The sequence below is a fragment of the Bos javanicus genome, chromosome 22 (assembly GCF_032452875.1).
Source record: "Bos javanicus breed banteng chromosome 22, ARS-OSU_banteng_1.0, whole genome shotgun sequence".
In the NCBI taxonomy this organism is placed as follows: domain Eukaryota; kingdom Metazoa; phylum Chordata; class Mammalia; order Artiodactyla; family Bovidae; genus Bos; species Bos javanicus.
This window is the reverse complement of record NC_083889.1, coordinates 48,716,541-48,741,105: the sequence shown is the minus strand read 5'-3', so window position 1 is coordinate 48,741,105 and position 24,565 is coordinate 48,716,541. Positions and strand designations below refer to the sequence as shown.

Below are 24,565 nucleotides of genomic sequence, written 5' to 3'. Positions count from 1 at the left end.
CAGATTCCCACGCCTGGAACTGCCTCCACCTCCTTTCCGTCCAGTAGTTTCCCCTCTACTTTGGGTCACGTTTCTCTCCCAATGCTTAACAAGACCCACCTTCCTTCTCATTTAGACTCAGAGTCGGGGGGCGGGGGGCGTCAACAAGGTCATTAGCTCAGCTTCTCCGTGCTGTTTGTGATTATGAGGACAAAGGGTGATGGAATGTTCTACAGGGCAGGGGTCCCCAACCTCTAGGATATCATGCCTGATGATCTGAGGTGGAGGTGATATAATAGTAATAGAAATAAAGTGCACAATAAACGTAACGCTCTTGAATCATCCTGAACCCATCTTCCTGTATAATCCCTGTTGGTGGAAAAATTGCTTTCCACAAAACGGGTCCCTGGTGCCAAAACTGTCCGGGAGCACTGCTGCAGGAGCGCAAGGATTCATCAACTGCTTACATAGGAAAAGTTCGTGTAAGCAAGGTTTCTAATAAAGATGCAAGTGTGAAAATGGATGATGTCATGGAAGCTCCCTAAGAATATTCAGAAGCCTAGGGCATTAAATGGGCTTCCCTGGTGGCTCAGATGGTAAAGAATCTGCCTGCAATGGAGGAGACCCATGTTCGATCCCTGGTTCATGAAGTTTTCTGGAGAAGGGAATGGCAACCCACTCCAATATTCTTGCCTGGAGAATTCCATGGACAGAGGAGCCTGAAGGGCTACAGTCCATGGGGTCGCAAAGAGTTGGAGAGGGCTAAGCGACTAACATTTTCACTTTCAGGGCATTAAATAATGTGTCCTAGAGGGAAATGGGAGAGCTGTAACTTGGAATCTTAGCAGGTAGAATTTCCTTAATTTTACATTTCTTCCCGTCAAGTTGTCCTAAGTCTTGTGCCCAGACCTTGGCTTGTCTAGCGCCCTCTGATCGCCGATGGCAGGGAAGTACAAGGAGGCAACACCAGGGTGTGCAGATCCCCAGTCCTGCTCCCAGGTTCCTGAGCCTCTGATTCTGAGGCAGGAGATAGACAGGCTCCAGGTTGGATATTTACAGTCCCCCAGCCTCCTCTTTCGGAGAAGGCAGTGGCAACCCACTCCAGTACTCTTGCCTGGAAAATCCCTTGGATGGAGGAGCCTGGTTGGCTGCAGTCCATGGGGTCGCTATGAGTCGGACACGACTGAGCGACTTCCCTTTCACTTTTCACTTTCATGCATTGGAGAAGGAAATGGCAACCCACTCCATTGTTCTTGCCTGGAGAATCCCAGGGATGGAGGAGCCTGGTGGGCTGCCGTCTATGGGGTTGCACAGAATTTACTGCCGGCCTCCTGTTTCCTCTCCAAAATGGAAGTGACCACAGAAACAGGGTAAATAGCCGGTCTTTGTCTCTTGTAAACATCTCAAGGGAATAATCATGACAAGGACAAAGAGAGGCCAGAACCCTGCCTGAGTAAAGGATAAAGGAGGCATTACACATGCTCAGAAAGTCTCCTTGGAGTCGAAAATCAGAGGATATTCCAGGCTGTAATGAGTTTTGCTTCTCCCAGAAGCCTTCACTTTGAGATCCATCTTGGCTAAGGTGTATGTGTGCAAACCTCAGGTGAGGGTCCTGAGACAAATTAACCAGGGGGAGAGCCAGCAAGATGATTGGCCTGAGGGAAGACAAAGACCCGGAAAACCGACCCCTTATAAGGGATTTAAACTTCAAAAAGGTGAGACTCTCTCTCTGAGCTCACCTGTGTGCCGTTCCATATGTACTTTTCAATAAACTGTTCACTTTACACTTTACCTTCTACCGCCTCACCTCATTCTTGACTAAGCAGGCAAAGACTAGAGACCCTAGCCTAACTGCTGGCTCTCTTGCAGAAACCAGTACTCGAGAAACCAAGCACCACACTTGGAGAGTTAGAGAACTCAGATTCATTATGCCAGCGGGCCCAGAGGAGTTAACACTCCAACCTCTGAACCCTGAACAGAGGGATTAGAGTTTTTCTAGACAGACTGTAGTGGGCAACGCTAGCTGTTAATAGGCTGGTTTAAACTAAGGGGTTTCACGCGCACGGGTACAGTGGTCAAGATGGGGAGGGGGATCCCTGGCTTGGACAGGCATGATTAAGCAGGTTTGCAGGGGCTGGGAGATTTCAAAGAGCAGGACAAGGGTGAGTGAGATAAACTCCAGTTCCTAGTATTGCAAGTCCCCACTTTCTGAGACTACATGACCTATGTGATCTAGACTTTGCAAGGGGCAAGCTGAGTTACAGAGGCAGAAGGAGAAGGAGGTGATGTAAAACTTTAACTTTTCCTCTTCAGCTCCACTGTGGTCCAGTGGTTAGGACTCCCAGACTGGGAAAGTAAGACCCTGCCTCCAGCAATGGCTCCCTGCTGCTTGCTGCAAACTGGCAGTTACTGCTGCGTGCGTCCGAAATCAGTTCCACCACAGTTGCCTCTGAACCCCTTTCAGTGCACTGGGCCAGGGCCTTGACTTAGGAGGATCCATCTCTGGATAGAGAGAGAAAAATCTCTCACAGTCCCATCAGCTGGTAGTCCTCAGTGTAAGTCCCATACCTAAAAATAACCACTGGGCGACCAGCTAGGTCTCCCAGACTTGAAACACATTACCATGAATACTTGTAACAGCCTGCAGAGTAATTCTGGCCATTCTCACAGGCAGATGTACAGACTCTATAGGGGAGGGCACTTGCCCAGGATAACCCAAAGAGCAGAGTTGGTGGTCCCCCCAGGTAATCTGATTCAAGGCCAATCTCTTCCCCAGCCTTGCAAAGCCGTGTTGTGGGCAGTGTTAATGGTTGAGGACATGCAGCAGTGTGGAGAAGAGGGCCAGCCACCAGTGTCCTTCCTGACCACAGGAGCCCAGTTCGTAGCACCCCCTGCAGGGCCCAGGCCAGTGGCTCTGCCCCTAGATGTGGTCGATGACAGCAGAACTTTCCCCTGCAAATTGAATCGAGCACCATAGATGCCTCTAGACTGACTTAAGTGGAGCCCAAGAGTGCTCCTACCATAGCCCCCATGCTTCATCTCCAAGATGTTCTTCTTCTGAATCCTCAGAAGAACCAGGACTGGGAGCGTGCATGGCCGGGAATGCAGAGGTCCTAGCTGGGGTCTGCCCTAGGGCAGACTCTGTTGGTCAGAGACAGGCAAACTGTGCTTCTCACACGCAAAATGTGGTGCCCTAGGCAGGGCCTGACTTCTGCTCCCAGATGTGGCCAGAACAGTCTCAGAGCCACTCAGCAGTCCCCTCTCCCCTACCCACAAGACTCCAGCCTAGGGGAATGACAGTTCTTGTTTTATTTTCTCCCCAAGCATGGGTTAAGGACGTGCATGGGGCCGTGCTAGCCTACTCCTCCAGAAACTGGACTGGATCAGGGCCCTCGTGGGGCTACAGATACGTGGGTCAGAGACCCTCCTCTGTCTTTCTTTTAGGCAGGCAGAGAATAGGGGATGCCAGCCTCCAGCAGGAGCCCCTGAACCCAGGTCAGAAAGGAGAAGGTGGCCTAGACTTCTCTCCCAGCTATAGCCTGGAGGGAGGGGGAAAAGCAGCCTCCTGTCCCTACCAGGGATCGCCACAACCAGGCTGCAAGATTAGCCAAGTCTGCCTGAGTGCCAACCTTCCAGCCCAGAGGTCCTGAGCCCTGAGCTGCCCCAAACTGGGCCCATGGCCAGCTCAGCTGGGTCTTCTCTCCCAGTGCCCCAGACGCCAGCTCCAACCAAGAGGCTGCACGTGTCTCCTCTGCTCCTCAAAGGGCAGGTTTAATTGTGGGGATGGGAGACAGCCTGCCTGAGCAAAGTAGCTCAAGGACCCTGGGCCTAACAGGACCCATCACTCCTCACACACTTGTGGAGACACTGAACAGGCTCTCTCCAAACACTGGGCATCGAGGCTCCCAGCAGTATCCCAAAGTCTACACAGAAATCTAGCACCAAAACTAGAAACACACACACATACTCCATCGTGGCTGCAACTCCCACCTACGTACAATCAGCTATGAGAGGCAGGAGCAGGAAAGGGAGGCCCCTCCTTTGTAGCCAGGTGACCGCTCACCGAGGTGTCCCTTTGATGCCAAACAGACAGACTCAGCATGCGCTCAAGGCGGAAACAGGGATGGGTTGTGAGCTCACTTTAGACTCTTCCCTGGCTCTCAGCCTACTGCTGCCAGGATTCACCCACAGGCCTTCCTCTCCCCAGCCTGGACCAGCCTCCCCAGTGCAGCATAAACATGGCCACCAGAAGGCGCAATCACCCCTGCTGAGCTTGCTGCACATCTTCCCGATCGCTTTAGGAATGAACATTCTGCAGGGTTACCACCTCTTAGGAATCTGGTGCCAGTTAGAAATGAAGCAGGCCTGCAGATTCCCTGCCTGCCCTTGAGGTACCCTAGGCCCTGCTGGTGAGGGAGATAGATCCTGAGGACAGTTACAGAGGAATGCCGAGCTCAGTAGGACTGCGAATTGAGGAAGGAGTTGAAAGGGTCAGGAGACCCAGTCTCTTCTCTGGGAAGGACCAAGACCTCACTGTCTGAAAAACATGACAGTGAACACCACTGCCCTTAGCAGCTTCCCCCGTAACCCTGCCAGCCTAAGCCCTGTGGGCCCTCCCCTTTTCTCCATGGCGATTACCGCCAATCACCTCTTGCTCCCCGCCTTTGTTTTAGGCCCAGTGAATTCTCCCCTTTTCCCTCCCAATAGCACCTTCAGTGAGCTCAGGGTTAGCTGTTGGCCCTCCAGCAGCATTTATTTGTGTGCCTGCTCTATGCCAGGGGGCCAGACAGAGCGGTGGGATTGCAAAGGGAGGCAAGTTGGGGCATCCCAGGCAGAGAGGCAAAACGGTGGGGGCGGGGGAGGGGGGCGTTGTGGGGAGTCGGGCGGGGGGGTGGGAAGTGGGGGTGTGGGGTTAAAGGAGTGCTGGGCAGTCACTCTGTGCTATTCGGCTGTCGTGGGGCCCCGGCAGAAGTTCCGGTTATAGAAGTGACGGTTGTCCCTGGTCAGGGCTATGCCCAGGTTGGCCCAGAAACTACCCTGGCCACTGGGCTGGTGGGGCCAGAGGAGGACGCTCTGGCGGCAGAGGCGCTGGCGCAGCCGCACGTAGCGGGACCGATAGGCGGCGGGGCGCAGGATCACCAGCACTACGACGTCCTTGCGGTCCTCCAACAGGCGCTGCTGGGCCAGCAGGAAGCTGGCGCGCAGGAGGCCGCTGACCCGGTCCGTGTGGTCCAGCACGAACATGGTCTTGCGGCTGCTGTAGACCGAGGCCCACAGGTTCTCGAAGAGCGTCTTACCAGGGAGCCAGTCTCGCTCCTCCAGGCAGAGGCGGAGCGCCCGGCGCCCCCGGCGCTCCTCCAGCTGCACGCGGAGCTCGTTGTACACCCAATCAGCCACTGCACTCTGCACCTTGTCGAAGACCACGAAGGCATCATAGAGCAGGGTGTCCTCGCCCCGCTGCCGCCGCCGTCGGGGCAAATGGGCCAGACACAGGTGGAAGCAGTACCAGAGGTCCCAGCCACAGAGGTGGTGCAGCATGGGCACTGCCAGGCCCAGCGCCACCATTAGCAGCGAGAGGCCAAAGCAGTCCAAGGAGAGGGTCTCATCCAGGCAGAGGCGCAGGTCCTGTGTGAAGATGCTGCGGCCCTGGAGCTGGCCCGGACTGCCACATGTGACGCGCCTGGACAGCCCGGGCACGGCCTCCTGTCTCTCCAGCAGGAAGTCCACAAAGGCCGCCCCGCAGGCGCAGTGGAGCGGGTTGGCGCTCACGTCTAGGATTTTCAGGGTCCCTGCTAAGGAACCGAACCAGGAGGGATCCACTGTCTTCAGGGCATTGGCGCTGAGGTTAAGCTCTATCAGCCGAGTCGCGCGGGCGAAGAAGCCGGGGATCACGAAGCCGATGCTGTTGCTGCTCACGTCCAGCTTCTGGAGCCGGATGCCAGGCGGCAGGCTGCCGTTGCTCAGGGCCTTCAGCTGGTTTCCTGCCAGATCCAGGGCTTCCAGCCGGGGCAGGACGGTCAGGCTGCTCCAGTTGAAGAAGGCCAGGTTATTGTCCCGGAGACGCAGCTGCCGCAGGCTCTTGGGCAGGTTGTCCAGGTGACGAGGCAGGAGGGTGTGCAGATGGTTCTCGGACAGGTCCAGCTGGACCAGGTTCCTCAAGCCTTTGAAAAAGCAGAGATAGAGGTCTCCCTCGGCCCACATCTGGCTCAGGGAGTTGCCGCTGAAGTCCAGGGCGCGCAACGAGGCGCTGCTGAGCTTCTGTGACACGCGGCTGTGGATGCCATTGTGCGCAAGGCTGAGGTAGCGCAGGGAGGGCAGCTGGGCCACGAAGCTGAGGTTGTGGCCCACGCCCTGCATGCTGAAGGGCTGGCTGTTGTAGCTGAGGTCCAGTGCCTCCAGCTGCGGCAGCTCCGTGAATGAGCGCCCATGGTACAGGTCCAGCTTGTTGTGGGACAGGTCGAGCACTCGCAGGCTGGTCAGCGGCACGAACTGGGAGCCATTAACCGCCTGCGAGATGCTGTTGTGGCTCAGGCGCAGGCACTGGAGGCGGGAGAGGCGGGTAAACATCTCTTGCTGGATTGTCACCAGGTTGTTCCGTGACAGGTCCAAGGTGAAGTTGAGGTTGCAGCTCGGCATGAAGTCCTTTGAGCTGACGGCGTCCAGCGGGCCTGGAGCGAGGCCCCTGGGCAATCGCCAGACTTCCACCCTGCTGTCCACCTCCCCCAGGGCGGCCGCTGGCGTTGCGGCTCCGCTGATGCGGTTGTCCGACAGGTCCACGAAGAGCAGGCTCGGGAAGGCCCCAAAGATGCTGAGCTGGGCCTGGTTGATGAAGTTCAGCTGCAGACGCAGACTCTGGAGCTTGGGCAGCCGGGTCAGCGGCTGGAGCGTGATGTTGGTGAGGGAGCGGAAGAAGATGCCGTGCATGTCCAGCTTCTCCAGGGACACCAGACTCCCAAAGGAGGACGCCAGGTGCAGGTGGGCGAAGGACACCTTCTTGTGGTAATTGAAGGACAGGTTGAGTCTGCGCAGCTGGGTCAGGTCGTTGAAGATGGTGGTCTTGGTGATGTAGTCATAGAGGAAGTTCTCACTCAGGTCGAGCACTTGGAGCCTGCCCAGGCCGCGGAACCAATCTTTCTCTAGTTTGTAGAGAGAACTGTCCTTCAACACCAGGCCTTCGAGGCGGCTCAGGTGACTGAAGGTGTCAGGGTGCAGCTTGGGGAAGTTCTTTGGGCACTCCCTGCAGGGGTTGCGGGCATGGTCGCAGCGGCGGCAGTTCCCACCCACGTCAAGCACGCGCAGGGCAGTCAGGTTGGCCAGGTCCTCGGGTGCCAGGGTGACAATGTGGTTGTAGGACAGCAGCAGGGTGTCCAGGCTGGGGGGCAGGCGGCGGGGCACCTCCGTGAGGTTGTTGTACTTGAGCGACAGGTGCGTGAGGTTGCCCAGGCCGAGGAGGGCGCCTGGGGCCACCTCCAGGGCCCGCGGGCAGGGGTTCATGTAGTAGCAGTTGCCATCCATGTACAGAAAGCGCAGGGAGTGCAGGCCGGTGAAGTGGGTGGGGCCTAGCACCAGGATGCTGGTGTGGCTCAGCGACAGGGACACGAGGGAACTGGGCAGGGCAGGCACGGTCGTGATGCCGTTGTAGCTCAGGTTCAGCTCCTCCAGGGTGGGCACAGCCAGGAAGGTGTTGGGCTCGATGGTCATACGGCAGGGGAAGTGCATGGGGCTGAGGCCGGCCGGAGGGCAGTTCCACTTGAGGTTGAGGACCCGCAGGTTGGACAGGTGGACGAAGTCAGAGTCATGCAAGTGGTGGATGCGGTTGGAGATTAAGGAGAGGCTGGTGACATTGGCCCGGGGGGCTCCAGCCGAAAAGTGCGGCACAGACTTCAGGAACAGCCAGTTGCAGTCCACCTGACCATGGGGCTGGAGCTCACAGGGCAGGAAGGCAGGCAGGGTGCCCTCGGCCAGGGCCGCTGCCAGTGCCGCCGCCTGCACCAGAAGAGAAAGGGGGTGCGGGGCACAGTAGGGGCCCTGCAAGGTGGGCGCCGGGTCAGAACACGGCCCCAGCTCCACCTCCTCTGCCTCACCTCCCTGGGGGTTCCCCAGAAGGGCTTCCACCTCTGTCTCTCCATCTCTCCCAGCCCTCCAGGGAGGTTCCTGTTTCTCTCTCCAGTGCCCATCACATCTCCAAGGCCCATGCGGAACTTGGACTCAGATCTGAGACCCAGCCTTTGACTCAGAGAAAGGAATCAGAGCTCATCCTGAGACCTGCAATCTAGACTCGTGATGGAGGCTTTCACTCAAAACCAAACCCTAGCTGGACAGGAGAGCCAGGTCAGTGGTCAACAGGCCCCCCAGGCTCATCCTCGCTTCCCCCTTCCATTCCTTCTCTTGGGAGAGACAAGAAGGTCACTTCTCGTCTCTCCCAAGCAAAGAGGCATCTTCCCTTCCCTGCAGCACCCCTGAAAACCTCCCTCTGCTGTCTGTCAGGCTCCCCCCAACCACTCCTGCTCCGTTTGGCCAAGAGGTGGGAATGAAGGTCTCCTGCTGGGGTTCAAGCTGGCCACTGCCCAGGGCCTTGGCCAGGATGGCCACTGCCTAGCTCTTTCATGCTCTGCCCACCTTAGCCAGCCCAGGCACTCAAACTGCTGTGGGTCAGAACGAATTGGAGGGAAGGTTGGGCAGCAAAGGGCAGTCAGGGCATAGCCCTGGCGTCCCCTTGGCTTGCAGCCCAGCACCACCACCACCAGTGAGCCCAGCACCACCACCAGTGAGCCCAGCACCACCAGTGAGCCCAGCACCACCACTGAGAGCATCCCTTAGCCCCAGCCTCCTCACCCAAGCAGTGAGTTTGGGTCTCATGGCTCATGACTTCAGGGCTCAGTGCATTTCCCCAGAGCCACCTGGGTGACTGTGCCTTTCACCCACCCTTGTCTGTAGCTCCCAAGCCCGTGTTTCTCTCCATCACTTCCTCCCCACCTTGTCCCCTTCCCCGGGGGCCGAGGGCTGCTATCCTACCATGACAGGGAATGCGGCTTCTCCAGAGGGTCTGGCGGGCAGGTTGGGAGGCAGCTGCAGGGAAGGATGCTTGGCGCCCACTTCCCGTGCCGCCGGCTCAGAGATCAGAGGAAGTGAGAATTTTGTAATAACCTAGCAGCCCCCTTCCTCCCTATGCTCATGGCAGGGGCGGGGTGTAGGGGACATAATGAGTCAGAGAGGCCATTTGCATAGTCAGGTGGCAGATCGCTCCGCCACCCCTTCCTCTTTCTACTCCCCGCCCCCCACCCCAGTCTGTCTGAACCATCTGTCACATCCCACGTGGGCCTCACACCTGTCCTCTGGGAAGTCTGGGGAGAGGTGAAGGCCCAAAGCTCAGTCTAAGGTTGGCAAGAGATTGGAATTAGGAGCAGTGTCAGACCTGGTGGGGTATGCCTCAGCCTTCTCAGCCCCTGCGCCCCCAGGCAGCAGTCTCAGGCTGGCAGCTCCTTCACTGTCCTTTCCTGCCCTGGGGTACCAGTCCCAGAGCTCTGTGTGTCATGCCAGGCCTGGCGTATGGGGCAGGGGGCAGCACTGGCCTTGCCCAGGGTCATCTGCCCCTGCCACAGCGGCAGCTTCCTCCAGGAGCAGGCCCTCCTCTGCATCCCCAGAGCACCATCAGAGCACAAACCCCACCGCTGGATCAGCTGAGACCTCCTGGCTCATCCTCCCCTGAGGCTCCCCCCACAATCCTTCTGACCCAGATGATTGCAACAGATCACTCAGGCCCCAAGCCGCAGGTTGCCCCGGGACCCTCAGCAAGTCCTGCTGGCTCCATGTTCAGAATCTGCCCATTTTCCCCCCTGCCCCCACTTTCACATCCACCAGTCTGAGCTGAGCTGCCATCTCCTCCTGCCTAGACCAGTGCAGTTGTTACCTCCTCAGGACCGCCCTGCTTCTGCTCTCAAGGTCCACAGTTTGTTCTTATTAGGCCCCTAAGTCACAGTAGGTCCCTTCTCTGCTCAGACCCCTCCATGGCCCTTTCTGGGGTCAGAGCCACAGTCCACACATAGCCAGCAGGGTCCTATGGTATCTGCCTGCCCCTTGCTCCCTGCCCAGTCTCCAGCCACACTGGCCTCCTGGCTGCGGCTCGAACACATGCATGTAATTCTCCTGCCCCAGGGCCTTTGAATGTACTGTTCCCTGTGTCTTGAAGCTCTTTTTCCAGATACTCACATGGCCCCCTCCCTCACCCACCTGACATCTCTCGTCACACATTACCCTTTCAATGAGGCCTTCTCTGATCTTCTTATAAAGCCCCTACCCCAGGTGGAGTACTCCTGAGCTCTTTTACCTAATTTGTTAACATTTTTGTTTTGTTTGCAAATAAAGAGTTTATTTGAAGTGTTAGAAATTGCAATTCTGGATATACAGATTTGGGTAAAATGAAAGAGTGTTTCAGGGAAGAGAAAGAGTTCAGGGGATCATAAAGGCAAAAGCCATAAGGTTGTTAAAGTTGTCTGTAGGTGCTCAACACTTGCTGAATTCATGGGTCTCCACAGTCAGCTCTGGGCAGCATTGAGTGTTTCTGAGTGATGGCTAAGTGAATGAGGGAATGAATGAACAAATAAATAGCGTTTCTGGCAGGACGGGGCAGGGCTGGACATCTGCTACCCCTGCTTCTCTGTGCCCATCTCTGGGTGGATGTCATGGCAGGCAGGCTCCAAGCTGCCAGGCACCCAGCTGGTGCACAGGCCCAGGGGGTTTGACAGCATGGGAATGATGGTGTTGTCTTCCTGCCCACTTGAGAACCAGTGTTTGAAGTGGGAAAGATGAGTCTGCCTTCTATGGGTCCTGGCTTGGGTTCCAGCTCCACTCCCTACAATTCTAAGCACTTCAGTAGAGGCAGAGAAAGGCCCCAGGGATGGGACACTGCCCTGAGTCCCAGCCCAAGAGGCACTTTCCAGAAAAAGGACGGTGCCCATCCAGCAGTGAATCCATCATCGGCCCCATCCATCCCCAACCCCGTACTCTTCCCATCTGGGATAGCAGGGGTATTCTACACACTTCTCAGAGGCAGAAAATGAAGTTCTGGCTGCTGCTGAATCCCAAGTCCAAGGGAGATTCCCCCAGAGTCCCTGGGACCAGAAACCTAGGCAATTTGGGACAAGAGAGGTACCCAAGGTACTCAAGAGGGGGCCAATGAGCTGACAGCGAAGCCTGCACATGTACACACGGACACAGCTCTTCCACATATCTGCAGCCAGGCGGGCTGGGGCTCCACCCAGCAGGCCCACAGGCCCCTTCTGCATTGTGTGTGTGTGTGTGTGTGGTGGGGAGGGATAGGTCTATGCCCAGGGCCTCCCCATACCCAGGGCCAGAGGTGGTCCCTCAGGGCCAAACTCAGCTGTTGATTTAAAAATATTTTATTCTTTAAAAAATACAGCATTCAACCATCTCGTCCTGCGGTGACCCCCTGCCCCAGCCCCAAATGACCTCACCCCTTGTGGCCAAAGGGTTCTGGGCCATGCTGGGGCCCTAATCTTAGTTCCCCTGGGGGCTTGGTTCACGCCAGTCCCCCCACGCAGCCCGTTGAACCAGCCGAGCAGGGTCCCCAGATGCCCTGGGCACAGGGATGATAGACAGGGACAGCAGTGGGGGAGGGTCACAGCACCCCAGGGGCCCTCGGAAGCTGCAAGGATGTTCAGTTACCAGTCCTCCTACCCATAGGAGGCAACCCCCACCCCAGAGCCCGGCTGCAAGGAGGGAGGTGGCCGTGGGGGTGGGGTGGGGGCAGCCCCACAGTTCCACACGCCAGCAGGGCTCAGGTCCCACCACCTAGCTGTCATCCCCATTCTCACCGGGGCCACGGATGAGGCGCTTGTGGCCCCGCTTGCCCTCGGGGCCCCTGGGCTTGGCGAAGGCCCGTTTGGCGAGGTGCTGCTTGGGGTGCACCTCGTCGTAGAGGAAGTCAGCCGTCAGCTCCGCCCCATCACCAATCTCGATCTGTGCAGGGCAAGGCATGGTTGGTCACTCCGAGGGTGCAGGGCCCTGACACACACCACCCTCAGTCACCCCCACTCCTGGAGCACCCCTTGGATCTCTTGCTCTCCAGCCCTAGGGTGTCCTCCCAGATGCCCAAATGAAATGCCACCCCCAGGAGCACAGAGCTGGGGGCCTGCTGGTGGAAGGCCTTGTCACCTTCCACCTGCCTTCCAAACTCAGGGAAAGGAGAGACACGGGTGTCACAGCTGGGGCTTGTCCAGGCCATCAGCAACACACACGACCCCTTGGGTCTCAGTCTCCCCCTCCATCCAACAGGGCAGCAATGCCCCCTGCTCTGCCATTGTCTCAGGACCCTGACATCCAACATAAGGGGTGGTGACAGGGCCCGAGGGAACAGCACCCACCTTCTTGGCGATCTCCAGCTGGAAGTCCTGCTCCACGGAGTCGAGGAGGCGGCTCTTGCAGCTGGAGTAGAGCATGCGCTCCTTGATGCTGCACTTGTAGCCGGGCATGGAGTAGATGAACACTGCGGGGGATGGGGAGGTGAGCTGAGGCGGGCCTGGCACTCCTGCCACCCCCACAGTCCCTGCAGGCGGCCCGCCCAGCCGTGGGCCATCATGGCTCCTGCCCAGCCACTTGAGCAGTGGGAGCCCCGCCATGGCCACTCACCCACAGACTCCAGGGGGTCACCCTCGTGGGTGTGCTTGTAGAGGAAGAAGTGGTAGCGGGCGGCGTCTCGGGGCACTCGGGACGGCAGCTGGGCCACGTCCGTGGGCTCTGTGTGCACCAGCTCGATAGTCTCCCGCTCCAGGTCCAGCTTCTGCCGAGGGGCAGCAGGAGATGTGAGGGCACCGTGCGGGCGAGGGCCCAGGCCCACCCTCCCTGACAAGAATTCCCCAAGGTGGGAAGCCGCTGTCAGCTCCTCTCCCAGGGCTCCCCTCCCCGACTCTGAAGAGGCCACTCCTGAGCCCAGGCCGAACTCTGCCCCTTTGAACACTCTGCTAGAGAAGGAAGTCCCACCAAGGACGATGGACAGGTCAGGGGCAAAGGCCTTGACCTCAGGGAGGCAGCATCCCTGGGCCAGCCCATCCTCATGATGGAAGAGCCACTCTGAAAGGGGGAAGGCTGGACCACTGAGGCACTGGCTGGGGAAAGGCGGGTGATCAGGGGGGCTACAGAGGGAGTCTGGGACAGGAAGGGGTTCAGGGCTGAGGGGGGAGCCAAGGGTGACGTGTGCACGCAGCATGGAGGGTGGAATGAGGGGCAGTGTGGCAGGCGCCCCTGCGGGAACAGACTGTAGTCACTACACACGGCAACTGCAGGAGGCAGGCAGGCATGGGGGCAGCCTGTTCCCATGGGTACAAGGGTAAGCTGAAGCGAGCTCATGCGTGGGGGCAGGAGCAGGTGGGGTACAGTGTACCCCAAGTGTGCGCCTGGGGCAGGGAACCAGCACCTACCAGCTGGATGTAGTTGATCGTCTTCTGTCTGAGCTGCTGAAGTGCCCGTTGGGCCTGCGGCTGCAGGGGGAAGGCCAGGCCCTGCAAGGTCTGGTGTTTGCTCTCCACGCTGATCTCTGTCTTCACCTGGGGACAGGTGAACAGTGAGTGAGGCCCTCACCTGCCCACACCAGGGGGTAGCCACATGGGGAGTGCAGGCTCAGCCAGTGGGGCCTGACTTGACCTGGAGGCCTTGGGCTGGGACTTCTGCCCAGCGTGCCCACCTCGTTAATACGGATCTGCTGGAGTTCTCTTTCAGCCGAGGTCAGTGGGGCAGGCGCTGCACAGGACGACAGGTGCTTCTGGTACCCGGCAAAGGAGAGGTCATCCTGGCCAGTGGATGCAGCGTAAGTGAGCACCTTAGGATGGGCTGGCAGAAGCCCACTGAGCACCCCAGCTTGCAGACCTAGGACTCTCCCAGCCCTCCCTACTCATCCCCTGGCACCCACTTGCTCTGTAACCCTGCATAGCACCCCACCTTCTGTGGGCCCGTGACCCTAGTCTGGTGGGGTCCTGGTCTGGGGTGGTAGGGTGTAGGGTGCGGCTACCTTCACAGTCCCGAACAGCTCATCCTTGATGTGGCCGCCTCCAAACTCCTTCTTCACTGTGGCCCGTGTGGCTGCATATAGCATCTTCAGCCGCACCTGAAGGGCAGGGGCCGAGCCATGAGACTTCTCTCCAGGCAGGGCTGCCTGTCCAGGAGCAGGCATGAGCCTCTGGGTGGGGACCAAGTCCCCTCATTGTGCCCACTCACCCAGCAGAGGGCGCAGCACGAAGGCGAGGCTGCAGTAGGGTGGTCTGGACAGCAGAGGGAACCCTCACCCAGCGCAACCTTTGCCTCTCAGAGCCAGGCTGACAGGGTGGGGAAGCTCTGAGATGCCAGGCTCCAAGTGCAGGACCTTGTCCCTCCCTCATTCATACTCCCTAGAGCAGGATCTGATATCTCCCGCTTTAGACTCCCCAGGGCAGCGCCACGTTATCTTGATCAGACCCAGCTTCCCCTCCTCCTCCGATCCCTCGGCTGGGCAGGAGTTCCGACGACTCACGGGGGAATTATCAGGTGACCAGGCGAGGAAGAGCCACTCGAAGCCCTGGGCATTCTGCGAGTCCAGGCGGTAGAGCAGGTAGCAAGGCTGTTGGGCATCCAGCAGCGGCAGAACGGCCCCGTCATAGTCCTGGTCCCAGCAGCCCACCAGCTCCCGAAAGGCGCCCAGCACGAGCTGTTCTGGGGGCAGAGGCCAGGTGAGCCAAGGAGTAGCCATGTCCCACAGCCACCTCTCACTGTGGGCCTTGGCCTCTGGAGGTGACTCAGACCCACTGACCACCCTCCCTGCCTTCCCCTGAAGCCTGTGACTCAATCAGTGTGTGAGTGAATGAATGATTGAGGGCGCAGAGCTGCCAGCCTGAGGCTGCTCCCTCTACACACACACACAACGCACATGTGGCCTCGAGAACATGCCAACAGATGACCCAATACAGACAACCACACCAAGACACGCAGCTGTGTACCCACAGCCACCAACAACGCAGCCTCTTACAGATACCCACACCCCTCACCCCACTGGAATACACCCAGTGGACGGCCCCACTGTGCCTCCGGCCCCCTCCTCCCTCAGCCTGGGGCTCCAGCAGACCCCCCGGCACACTCTTCTCAGAATGAACTCAAACAGAATGCTGTTTGAAGTACTGTCACAGCCTCAGGCCCCTGCAGGCAAAAAGGCTTGTGGGAAAGAGGGAGACAGGGGCTCCCACCAGACACTGCAGAAACAGGTACCCTGCTGCCCTCCACCAGCTGTAGTCCCCTTCCCCAAAAGTAACCAATCAAAAGCAGCCAACCTCTTAATACCCAGGGCTGACCAGTCCTGCCGCCTTCCTGGCTGGCGCAAAGTGGCTGAATGGACACACACTTGACCCACCAACCCCCACCAGGCGTCTTGGTGTGGCACCAAACACCAGCCCATGTATGCACAGGCCCAGGCTGGAGGAAGAACTGGGGTAAGTGGACAACTACCACCTGGCCTGAGGGTACCAGCACCTGAGCACCAAGCCCCCCTGATGGGGGCAAAGGGCTGGGTATCCAAGAGCGCCTACAGGCCGGGCCTGCCAGCCCATCCACCTCCCTCTGGCCTTGGCCTCTTCACCTATCCTCCCAGAACTCAGATAGATCAAGGCTGAAAACCAGCAGTCACAGGCTGATCAAGGCTGAAAACCAGCAGTCACGGGCTGATCAAGGCTGAAAACCAGCAGTCACGGGCTGATCAAGGCTGGGGAAGGCGGGGGCGGGCGGGGCGGGCGGCGGCTGGGCAACAGCACTGCCAAAATTGTTTAATTTGTTGCCAACATTTTTCAAACTGGAAAGTCTGATGTAACAAGTGGAATTCCTGGCTCTTCTAGAAAAATCAGGAAGATCAAGCCACACTCAGATAGGCTGCCGGCAGGAGGCCTGGATCCTCTGGGGCTCCCAGATGCCCAACAGCAGAATGCAGATAAGGGCCCACTGAGAGACTCCTCCTGCTCAATGTCTCAGGGATGTTCTGTCTGGGAGGTGACAGGGAAGGCTGAGGTCTGGGGTCCATGAGTTCATCTCTTTGGAGGGGTGCAGGGGACTGACCTACCCCCATATCCCCGACCCGGCCTCTGAGGGCATCTGAATTTGGGGACCCTGGACACCATCCAGCAGAGCTCTAGCTCTAAAGCCTGGGTGAATTCTCGGTCTGGGCAGACCCAGCTTTGACCCAATTCAGCATGTGAACAGTCAGCTGGGCACCAAGCCCATTCAGGAGGCACCCAGAAGGGCCCACTACTGCATGGCTATCAAGAAGGGCTGGAAGGATTTGTGGGGGCCTGGCCCACTCCCCGGAGAAGGCGATGGCGCCCCACTGCAGTACTCTTGCCTGGAAAATCCCACAGATGGCGGAGCCCATTCCCAGTTCTAGAGTCTGTACTCCTCACCTCCAGGGACAGCCCTGTACCCCAGGACTTACCTACCCAGAGCTCCCCAAGCCTCAGTCTAATCCTCTGCCTCCCCAAATTCCCTCCCCACTTTAGGCCTCAGCTCAAGCTCACTCACACTCTAAGCCCTAAACCTCTAGCACCACCCCTTATGGAAGCCTCAGGTGCCCCAGGTTCAAGTCATGGCCCAGCCAAACCTGGAATTCCTTGGTCCTGCTCTCAAAGAGACCGACACAAGTTCCTTCTCCCCACAGCGAGGGCAGTCCCCCTGAATAGGGCTCCGGCTTCTCCTTAGGCATCTTCCCCAGTCAGCAGTCAAGTGAGGCCAGGCCTGTCGACCACCCAGGGAGGTAAACAGCACTAGACACCGAGGGCAGTGCCTGGCCTTACTCATCCCCTGCGACCCTGCCCTGCCCCGCCCCCTGACTAGGCCAGCAGATGACTACAGAGCCTCTGGAAAGGCTCAGCAGGACCCCTGGGCAGGGCTCTCCTTGCTATGTCCCCAGCTCCTGTGTAACAGGCGTAAGGACCATGCCCACCACCAAGGCTCTCCTACAAGGCACCTCTCATTTCCAGATGGGATACTGAGGGGCTGAAGGACAACATTCCCCCCACCTCCCAGAGGAGCAGTAGGGTCCAGCCACCAGTCTGTCCTCTTGCCCACAGGAAGCACTCACCGTCCTCAATGACAACTTTGATGAGTCGCACAGAGCCAGCCCTCGCCTTGGCAAAGAACTCCTTCAGCTCTTCAGTGGCTACAAGAACAAGAAACATGGTGGGCGCTGAGCAGGCACAGGGAACAGCGTGGGCAGGGACACACTCGGGGCTTGCTCTGTCCTGGGGGTCTGGTGGCGGAGCTGGGAGCCAGATTATATACGGTCCCCCATGTGACTGGGAACCTGAGACGGCCGCTGAACGCAAGCTCCCAAATTTAGCCAGCAGAGGTGGCAGGCAGGCAGCCTGCTGGCTGGGATGGCTCTGTTGACAGGGCACATGGAGAGGAGACAGCCCACCCGGGAATGGGATAGGCCAAGCCAGCCAGAATGAACAACTCCCACCTGTTCCCTACACCCCAAGAAGGCCCAGCACAGGGCTAGCCTGGGACACACCCAGCATCCTCATATCCACAGACAAAATTACAGGAGCCCCCAACATGCATTGACCACTATGTTTATTCACACATACACACACACACACACATGGATACAGTCCCCAGGTTGCTAATAAATTCAGACACAGGCAAATGCAGAGCATGGCTAACAAATGTGTGCAGGCAAGTGGCTGTACACAGAAACACAGAGGTACACACTGCTGCGCACACACGCATACACACACACACACACACACACACGCCCAGCCCCATCCCCCAGCCAGGCTGCCTCATGCTGGGAGGCCCTGAAGAGCCAGGCCAGCCCTGGCTCAGTCCTGCCAGGGGGCGATAAACCTCCACCCCCAGGCAGCCAGGAAGAGGAGTGATTCTCAGGGACTCTCCAAAACAGACCCTGATTGTGGTCCCTGAGCCACAGAGCCAAAAAGTGACAGCCAATGACCAGGAACACAGCTGCAGAGGAGAGGATCATGGTCAGAGCTAGGGAAATGTGGAAATCTCAGATCCACTGGTGGTTCAGATGGGGGAGTAAAGGTCCAAGTTGGGAAGGACCTACTTGGGTCTCCAGAGGGCTGCACAGGGCCAGGCCAGCATGACCTTGGGGCTGCCCAGGGGTCAGGAGAATTGTGTGGGAACACAGCTGGAGGGTTGAGGTCAGAGAATATTTATAGGGCCCGACTGGCAGCTCGAGGGTGGGTGCGGGGGGGCCTTTAGGAAAACAAACTCTGGTCATGTCCTCAGGTGCCCGTCATGCAGGGTGACCGTGCGCATGATTCACAGGGCGGCACTGTGTCCCACCTTCCAAAGCCACAGGGTGGGTGGAACTGCAGCTAAGCCGGGCAGGCCCTTGGGGTTGACAGCAGCATGGTATGGAGACATAGCCCCACTGAGCCAGGACAGATCTGCCCCTCAGTGGACTACAGGCCTGAGGTTCCACCAGATGTATATGACCTCTGACCTCACTGAACCTCAAACTTCTCTGTAAGATGGAGTTAATACCTCCCACAGCATTAGAGCCTGTCCTAATAACAATTATTCATTTTTATTACTGCAATGACAGCAGGGCAGGCTATTACCTGCTCAGACCTTCCCCAAGGGAGAGGCTGACACACCCCTTCTAGTGTTACCAGGACAAAGTGACACCCCAGTAGCGGAAGACACACCGCCCTCCATGTCTCCTCAGCCACCATCAATAATCCAGAGGCCAGGCCTGGGACACCTGAGCCTCTATCATCAAAGATTCATGCCCCCCACCCGCACTCCTGCTGCCTTGCCTCCCACCCTCTCCCAGTCAGCCTCAGGTTACAGCCCTCTCCTGCCTGCTGTGAGGCAGTGGATAGGGACTGGCACCCAGGCATCCACGGTGATCTCTCCTGCCACCTCCCCAGGCCAGAAATGGGAAGGGGTGGGCTGCTCCCAGGCGGAAGGAGGGCTGCCAGATTTCCCTAGGCAGGCTGATCTCAGTAAAGGGAAATGAAGGAGTGAAGGAGGGCCCAGGCCACAGGACCAGTCAGCCCAGCATGTGCCCATGTTAGGGCAGTGGAGCCCTAACCTCTAATCCCCTCCCAGTTTGAGGCAGCAGCAATGATCAGACAAAGGGGAAGGAAGGGGCAGGTCTGGTGAGGGGTTGTTCCCTTCGTGGGGCTGAGTCATGAAGCCGCCCCTCCAGCTCTTCTTGGAGAGCCCTGGCCCAGACCCAGGCTCCTGCTTTTTCTGGTCCTATGGGGCGTGGCCAGGGAAACCCGGTCAGGGCCAGCCACCAAGCGGCCACAACCGCAAGCAGAGATCCAGGTGGTCAGGTTGGTCGATGGTGATGGCCCCGGGCAGGGGATCCTGGTGTGGTGGGAGGAATGGCTGAGGGCCAAACCACCGGGCTTCTGGGCAAGCAACCTGGGCCTTTCCCACAGGCCAGGCAGCCCTCCCAGGCCAGTGACACAGGGGGACACTGAAGTCCAGATAGGGTCAGGACACCTGGCTCCTGGCCACTGCTTCTTCCCTGTCCTGTGGAAGGAGGAATCGGACCCTTGCGGGAGGAGGAGGATGCTCTGGGCTCTGGGGTGGAGGACCTGGCCTGGAATCTCTAGGTCAGAACCTTCTTCCTTGCCTCCAGCCTGGAGCTGGGACCTTCCAACCCTGACTAGGGCAGACTCAGGAGATCAGAGTGGAAAATGGCAGGGAGATCAGAGGTCAAGGTCAGACTGGCAATTCTCCACATCCCCACTTAGAAAACACCTGTCCCAAGGTTTTGCCAGCCTAGTTTGTGAGGGTCTGGGGAGGAGCCAAAAGGTCAGGACCCCCTCCTCACACAGACACAGCCAATAGGAGCCATACTGTGCATGCATTGAATCGAATGAACACTGAAAGGCACCCAGATTGTGCACACGCACACAGACACCCCCAGATATGTGCACACAGTCACGAAACACTGATCATGGTGATTCCGTCATCGTCTGAAGATGATTCCAGCCGACAGTGTCCAATCAGCCATTAGTGCAGGTGCGCTCGATGTACACAAGCAGTCAGATCCAGATGTGCATACATAGGGCTGTACCCACAAGACTAGTGCACATGCGTGCACACTCCCTCAGATGTGAACATCCGGGTACACCCACCCTGCGTGCTAATAGATGGGCACACACAGGCACATCCACCCCCAGATGGGAACACAGACGCTTCCACCCCAGCTGCGCGCCTGCACGTACACCCACCCTCAACTATGCACAGTAAGTCCGCATTCCACCAAGAAATGACCACCCCAGGCGACTCGCGGCTGCAAAAGAAAACAGGAAGCTTCCCCAGGCTGATGCCGGGAGAGGAAAGAGGGGCCCGACAGCCAGGGAGGGGCTGCAGCCGCGAGCAGAGACCCTCGGCCCCCTGTCTGTTCGCCATCCGTCCTCACCGTGGATGCCGGTCTGATGCGCCATGACTCCGTGACCCGCTCCGCCCGCGCCCTCGGAGCCCTCGGCTTGGCCCCGGCCCGGCTTGGCTCGCTTGCACTCGAAGGAGAGGAAGGAGGAGGATGTGGTGGCGGCCGCCCAGACTCGCGCAGCTTCCCGGGCGGTGCCGCAGGACCCGCCTCCAGAGCGCCCCGCCCCTGACGGGCGAGGGGCGGGGACTCCGGGCCGCGCGTGCGCATAGTGGGCGCTTGGTTCCGGGTTCGCCTAAAACTGGGAATCGATCGTATTGCACGCGCGCTTGCGCGTGCCGTCTGTGACCGAAAACAGGTCCAGCGTATAGCTGAGCGTGTGTGTCTGTGCACCCGGAACCGAGTGGCCTGGCGCTGGGGCGTCCCCGTGAGTCCCAGCCAGGTGGGTTTGCAGGTGAGGGATCCGCGCTTACCCCAGTTTGTGGCCTTGAAGTGGGTGGAGGCGTGTGTTTGAGTGGCATCCCTTTCCTCTGAGACGTTTCTTGAGCACCTCCTGTGGGGCCTGCGCTCCTCGAGGCGGCTCGACCCGCCGGCCCTGCCCTAGCAGTGGGAGCCCAGACAGACCTTCTACTGGGCAGTCAGCAAATGAACGGAGTCTGTGGCAGTGAGCACCCTGTGCAGAGAGCAAGGGACCCTCAGGAGGAGGTGAAATTTGAGTGGAGACATGGAGGAAAGCCTGGTAGAGCAAGGGAAAAGTTTTCCGAGAAGAGGAAATTGCGTGTGCAAAGAGGGTCCGAGTTTGGTGAGTCTGAGAAACTTCCCAACTCCTAATCAACTTCTGACTCCATAGCCAGGGGCGTTGCCTTCTCTGACATCAGCCCCTGCCTGCTGGTTACCAACAGAATGTATCTTCCAGGCCACTGTGATTGAGTCAGGGTGAGCACATGATTGGACAGTCTGTCCAATCAGAGCCTGTACTGGGACTTTGGTTGGGAAGGTTAGAAAGGCTTTGAGGGCTGGGGTTGCTGAGAGTTGGTGATGGACTATGTGGCCTACCTGGTATCAGGCCTCAGCTTGAGCTCCCTGCCCCCTGTCCCTACCTCACCCTAACTAGGCAGCATTGAGCCCTCCTCTGTGTGCCCCACACCCTGGGTTTCTCCAGCACACACAAAATGAAAGGTTTTTTCTTATTCATCTTCCTGTGCACACCCCGAGGACTGGGCCTGTGCAGTGAGCTCACCATGACCACTTCAGCACTTACTATGGAACCTAAAAACCACTTGTGACAGTGAAACCAGCTGTGGGGAGAACAGTTCATTGGCAAGTGCCCCCAGCTCTCTCACAGCCCACTGAGGCCAGCAACACCGAGACTCTGGTTATATCAGCTCTCAGACCTGCCTCCCTCCACAAGAACACTTGGCAGCTCCACAGAACCATAAGAACCTCAACCTCTTGGAAACAGGAATTAACCAAGAAAACAGATTAATTAAAAAAATAATAGGGTTCTGTTCCCTATTAAAATGTCCCATCACTAGATGAACTACATGGCTGTCTTAACATCAAGGTCTCCCCTGCTACCTGGTTGGCCCCACCCTGCATCATTCTCTTTGTTTTTATCACTACTTAACATTTACTTGTTTATTTCTTTATTGTCTTCCAGTCGTTAAGTTTTTGCCCTTGCTCTATCCCCAACACTGCTCTATTCCCAACAGTGCCCAGGATTAGTGGGTCCCCAATAATATTTGCCAAAAAAAAAAAAAAAGTCTGAATGAACTGTGAGTCTCTGTGTTGCACAGTTACTATGGCAGGGCACATTTACTTAATACTCATGACAGTCCTACAGGGTAGGTGTTACTGTCTCCTTACACATTTAGAATCTGAGGTTTGGAGAAATAAAGTGATTTGATCCAAGTCACCAGGCAGTGAGTGTTCCCCAAGAACCTAAGTTTCCTTTACTCTAGAAATTAGGACAAAGGATGAGAAATCCTTCTGGGCAGTGGCCCCCACGGCCTCCATCACTGTCTCACACCTGAGTGAAAAGGGTTAAACCAGAGAAAGGAACTTCCTGAGAGAATGGGATTGTGGCTCAGTCCTGCTCAGTTTCAGAGCCTGTGATGCAAGCCAGGAGCCCAGGGAACAGTGGAGCATCCAAACAGACTCCATCTCTAGCTGAGATCTGGTTTCAGGCAGAAGGATGAGAAAGCTGCACGCAGCTCCTCACACGAGCCCAGGGATGATCAGGGTGTCCAGGAACAGGTTGGTTGCTCCTTTCTTGCCAATGTTTCTCAACACAGAGTCAGCCATTGAAATTATTTGAATGTATTTTTTTTCAGATGAGTCAAAGATTAAAAAAAAAATTTTTTTTTTTAAGTGAACTATTAATATAAAGGACTTCTTGGTGGCTCAGGCAGTAAAGAATCTGCCTGCAATGCAGAAGACCTGGGTTCAATCCATGGGTCAAGAAGATCCCCTGGAAAAGGAAATGGCAATCCACTCCAGTATTCTTACCTGGGAAATCCCATGGACAGAGGAGCCTGGCAGATTACTGTCTATGGGTCACAAAGAGTTGGACACAACTGAGCGACTGCTGCTGCTGCTGCTAAGTTGCTTCAGTCGTGTCCGACTCTGTGCGACCCCATAGATGGCAGCCCACCAGGCTCCTCCATCCCTGGGATTCTCCAGGCAAGAACACTGGAGTGGGTTGCCATTTCCTTCTCCAATGCAGGAAAGTGAAAAGTGAAAGTGAAGTCACTCAGTGGTGTCTGACTCATAGCGACCCCATGGACTGCAGCCTACCAGGCTCCTCCGTCCATAGGATTTTCCACGAAAGAGTACTGGAGTGGGGTGCCATTGCCTTCTCCAACTGAGCGACTAACACACGTTAATATAAAATTACTGAAACAAAGGGAGGAGATTGTAAAATCTTGGAATGGAGAAGTCCTCCTGTTATGTTACCAAACCTAGAAACCATAAGAGAAAAAAAATTCATTTACACTAAAAATAAAAATTGTATTATGACTGATTCGAGTTGTATGTATGGCAAAAACCAATACAACATTGTAACAATTTTTTAAAAAGGAAGAAAAAGTCTATATAGAAAAACCCACAGTCAAAATAAAAACAGAAACATAAAACTGTTCAGTTCATTTCAGTTCAGTCGCTCAGTCATATCTGACTCTTTGTGACCCCATGAATCACAGCACGCCAGGCCTCCCTGTCCATCACCAACTCCTGGAGTTCACCCAAACTCATGTCCATTGAGTCGGTGATGCCATCCAGCCATCTCATCCTCTGTCGTCCCCTTCTCCTCCTGCCCCCAATCCCTCCCAGCATCAGGGTCTTTTCCAATGAGTCAACTCTTCACATGAGGTGGCCAAAGTATTGGAGTTTCAGCCTCAGCATCAGTCCTACCAATGAACACCCAGGACTGGTCTCTTTTAGGATGGACTGGTTGGATCTCCTTGCAGTCCAAGGAACTCTCAAGAGTCTTCTCCAACACCACAGTTCAAAAGCATCAATTCTTCGGCACTCAGCTTTCTTCACAGTCCAACTCTCACATCCATACATTCACCACTGGAAAAACCGTAGCCTTGACTAGACAGACCTTTGTTGACAAAGTAATATCTCTGCTTTTGAATATGCTATCTAGGTTGGTCATAACTTTCCTTCCAAGGAGTAAGCGTCTTAATTTCATGGCTGCAATCACCATCTGCAGTGATTTTGGAGCCCAGAAAAAGAAAGTCTGACACTGTTTCCACTGTTTCCCCATCTATTTCCCATGAAGTGATGGGACCGGATGCCATGATCTTTGTTTTCTGAATGTTGAGCTTTAAGACAACTTTTTCACTCTCCTCTTTCACTTTCATCAAGAGGCTTTTTAGTTCCTCTTCACTTTCTGCCATAAGGGTGGTGTCATCTGCATATCTGAGTTTATTAATATTTCTCCCAGCAATCTTAATTCCAGCTTGTGCTTCTTCCAGCCCCTGTTTCTCATGATGTACTCTGCATAGAAGTTAAATAAGCAGGGTGACAATATACAGGGGCGGTGGCTGAGAGGAGCTACCCCATGCCCGAGGTCAGGGGCGGCGGCCGAGAGGAGCTATCCCACGTCCAGGGAGTGGCAGCTGCACAGGCGCAAGAGGGCTGAGAGCAGCTACTCCACGTTTAAGGTCAGGAGGGGCAACC

At 56.8% G+C, this 24,565-nt stretch overlaps 2 protein-coding genes across 3 annotated transcripts; both read right to left on the bottom strand.

The window, feature by feature from the left end:
* Positions 1–4,713: 4,713 nt before the first annotated feature.
* Positions 4,714–11,271, bottom strand: TLR9 (toll like receptor 9). The gene is made up of 2 exons (XM_061396798.1): positions 8,995–11,271; positions 4,714–8,007 (listed from the first exon to the last, which is right to left on the bottom strand). Exons 1-2 carry the CDS (start codon positions 8,995–8,997, stop codon positions 4,921–4,923), a joined length of 3,090 nt encoding a protein of 1,029 aa, XP_061252782.1. The 5' UTR covers positions 8,998–11,271; the 3' UTR covers positions 4,714–4,920.
* A 91-nt stretch (positions 11,272–11,362) lies between these two features.
* TWF2 (twinfilin actin binding protein 2) lies at positions 11,363–20,599 on the bottom strand. 2 transcript variants are annotated; one of them, XM_061396808.1, is made up of 9 exons: positions 20,414–20,599; positions 17,084–17,161; positions 14,501–14,679; positions 14,003–14,098; positions 13,679–13,783; positions 13,416–13,541; positions 12,628–12,778; positions 12,363–12,484; positions 11,363–11,958 (listed from the first exon to the last, which is right to left on the bottom strand). In XM_061396808.1, the coding sequence occupies exons 1-9, from the start codon at positions 20,436–20,438 to the stop codon at positions 11,791–11,793; spliced, it is 1,050 nt and encodes a 349-aa protein (XP_061252792.1). In that variant the 5' UTR covers positions 20,439–20,599; the 3' UTR covers positions 11,363–11,790. The 2 variants fall into 2 exon arrangements, with proteins under 2 accessions (XP_061252792.1, XP_061252793.1); XM_061396809.1 differs by lacking the exon at positions 20,414–20,599 and adding an exon at positions 16,604–16,737 and having other exon boundaries at positions 14,501–14,674; positions 17,084–17,164.
* Positions 20,600–24,565: the final 3,966 nt, after the last annotated feature.

Bases quoted from the DNA above. Each gene is read 5' to 3' on its own strand.
- TWF2 (XM_061396808.1), bottom strand. From the start codon at position 20,438: ATGGCGCATCAGACCGGCATCCACG. The intron at 14,680-17,083 runs GTGAGTGCTTCC...CTCTGCCCCCAG, and splicing joins CAAAGTTGTCATTGAGGACG to AACAGCTCGTGCTGGGCGCC. The intron at 12,485-12,627 runs GTGAGTGGCCAT...CATCCCCCGCAG, and splicing joins TGACCCCCTGGAGTCTGTGG to TGTTCATCTACTCCATGCCC.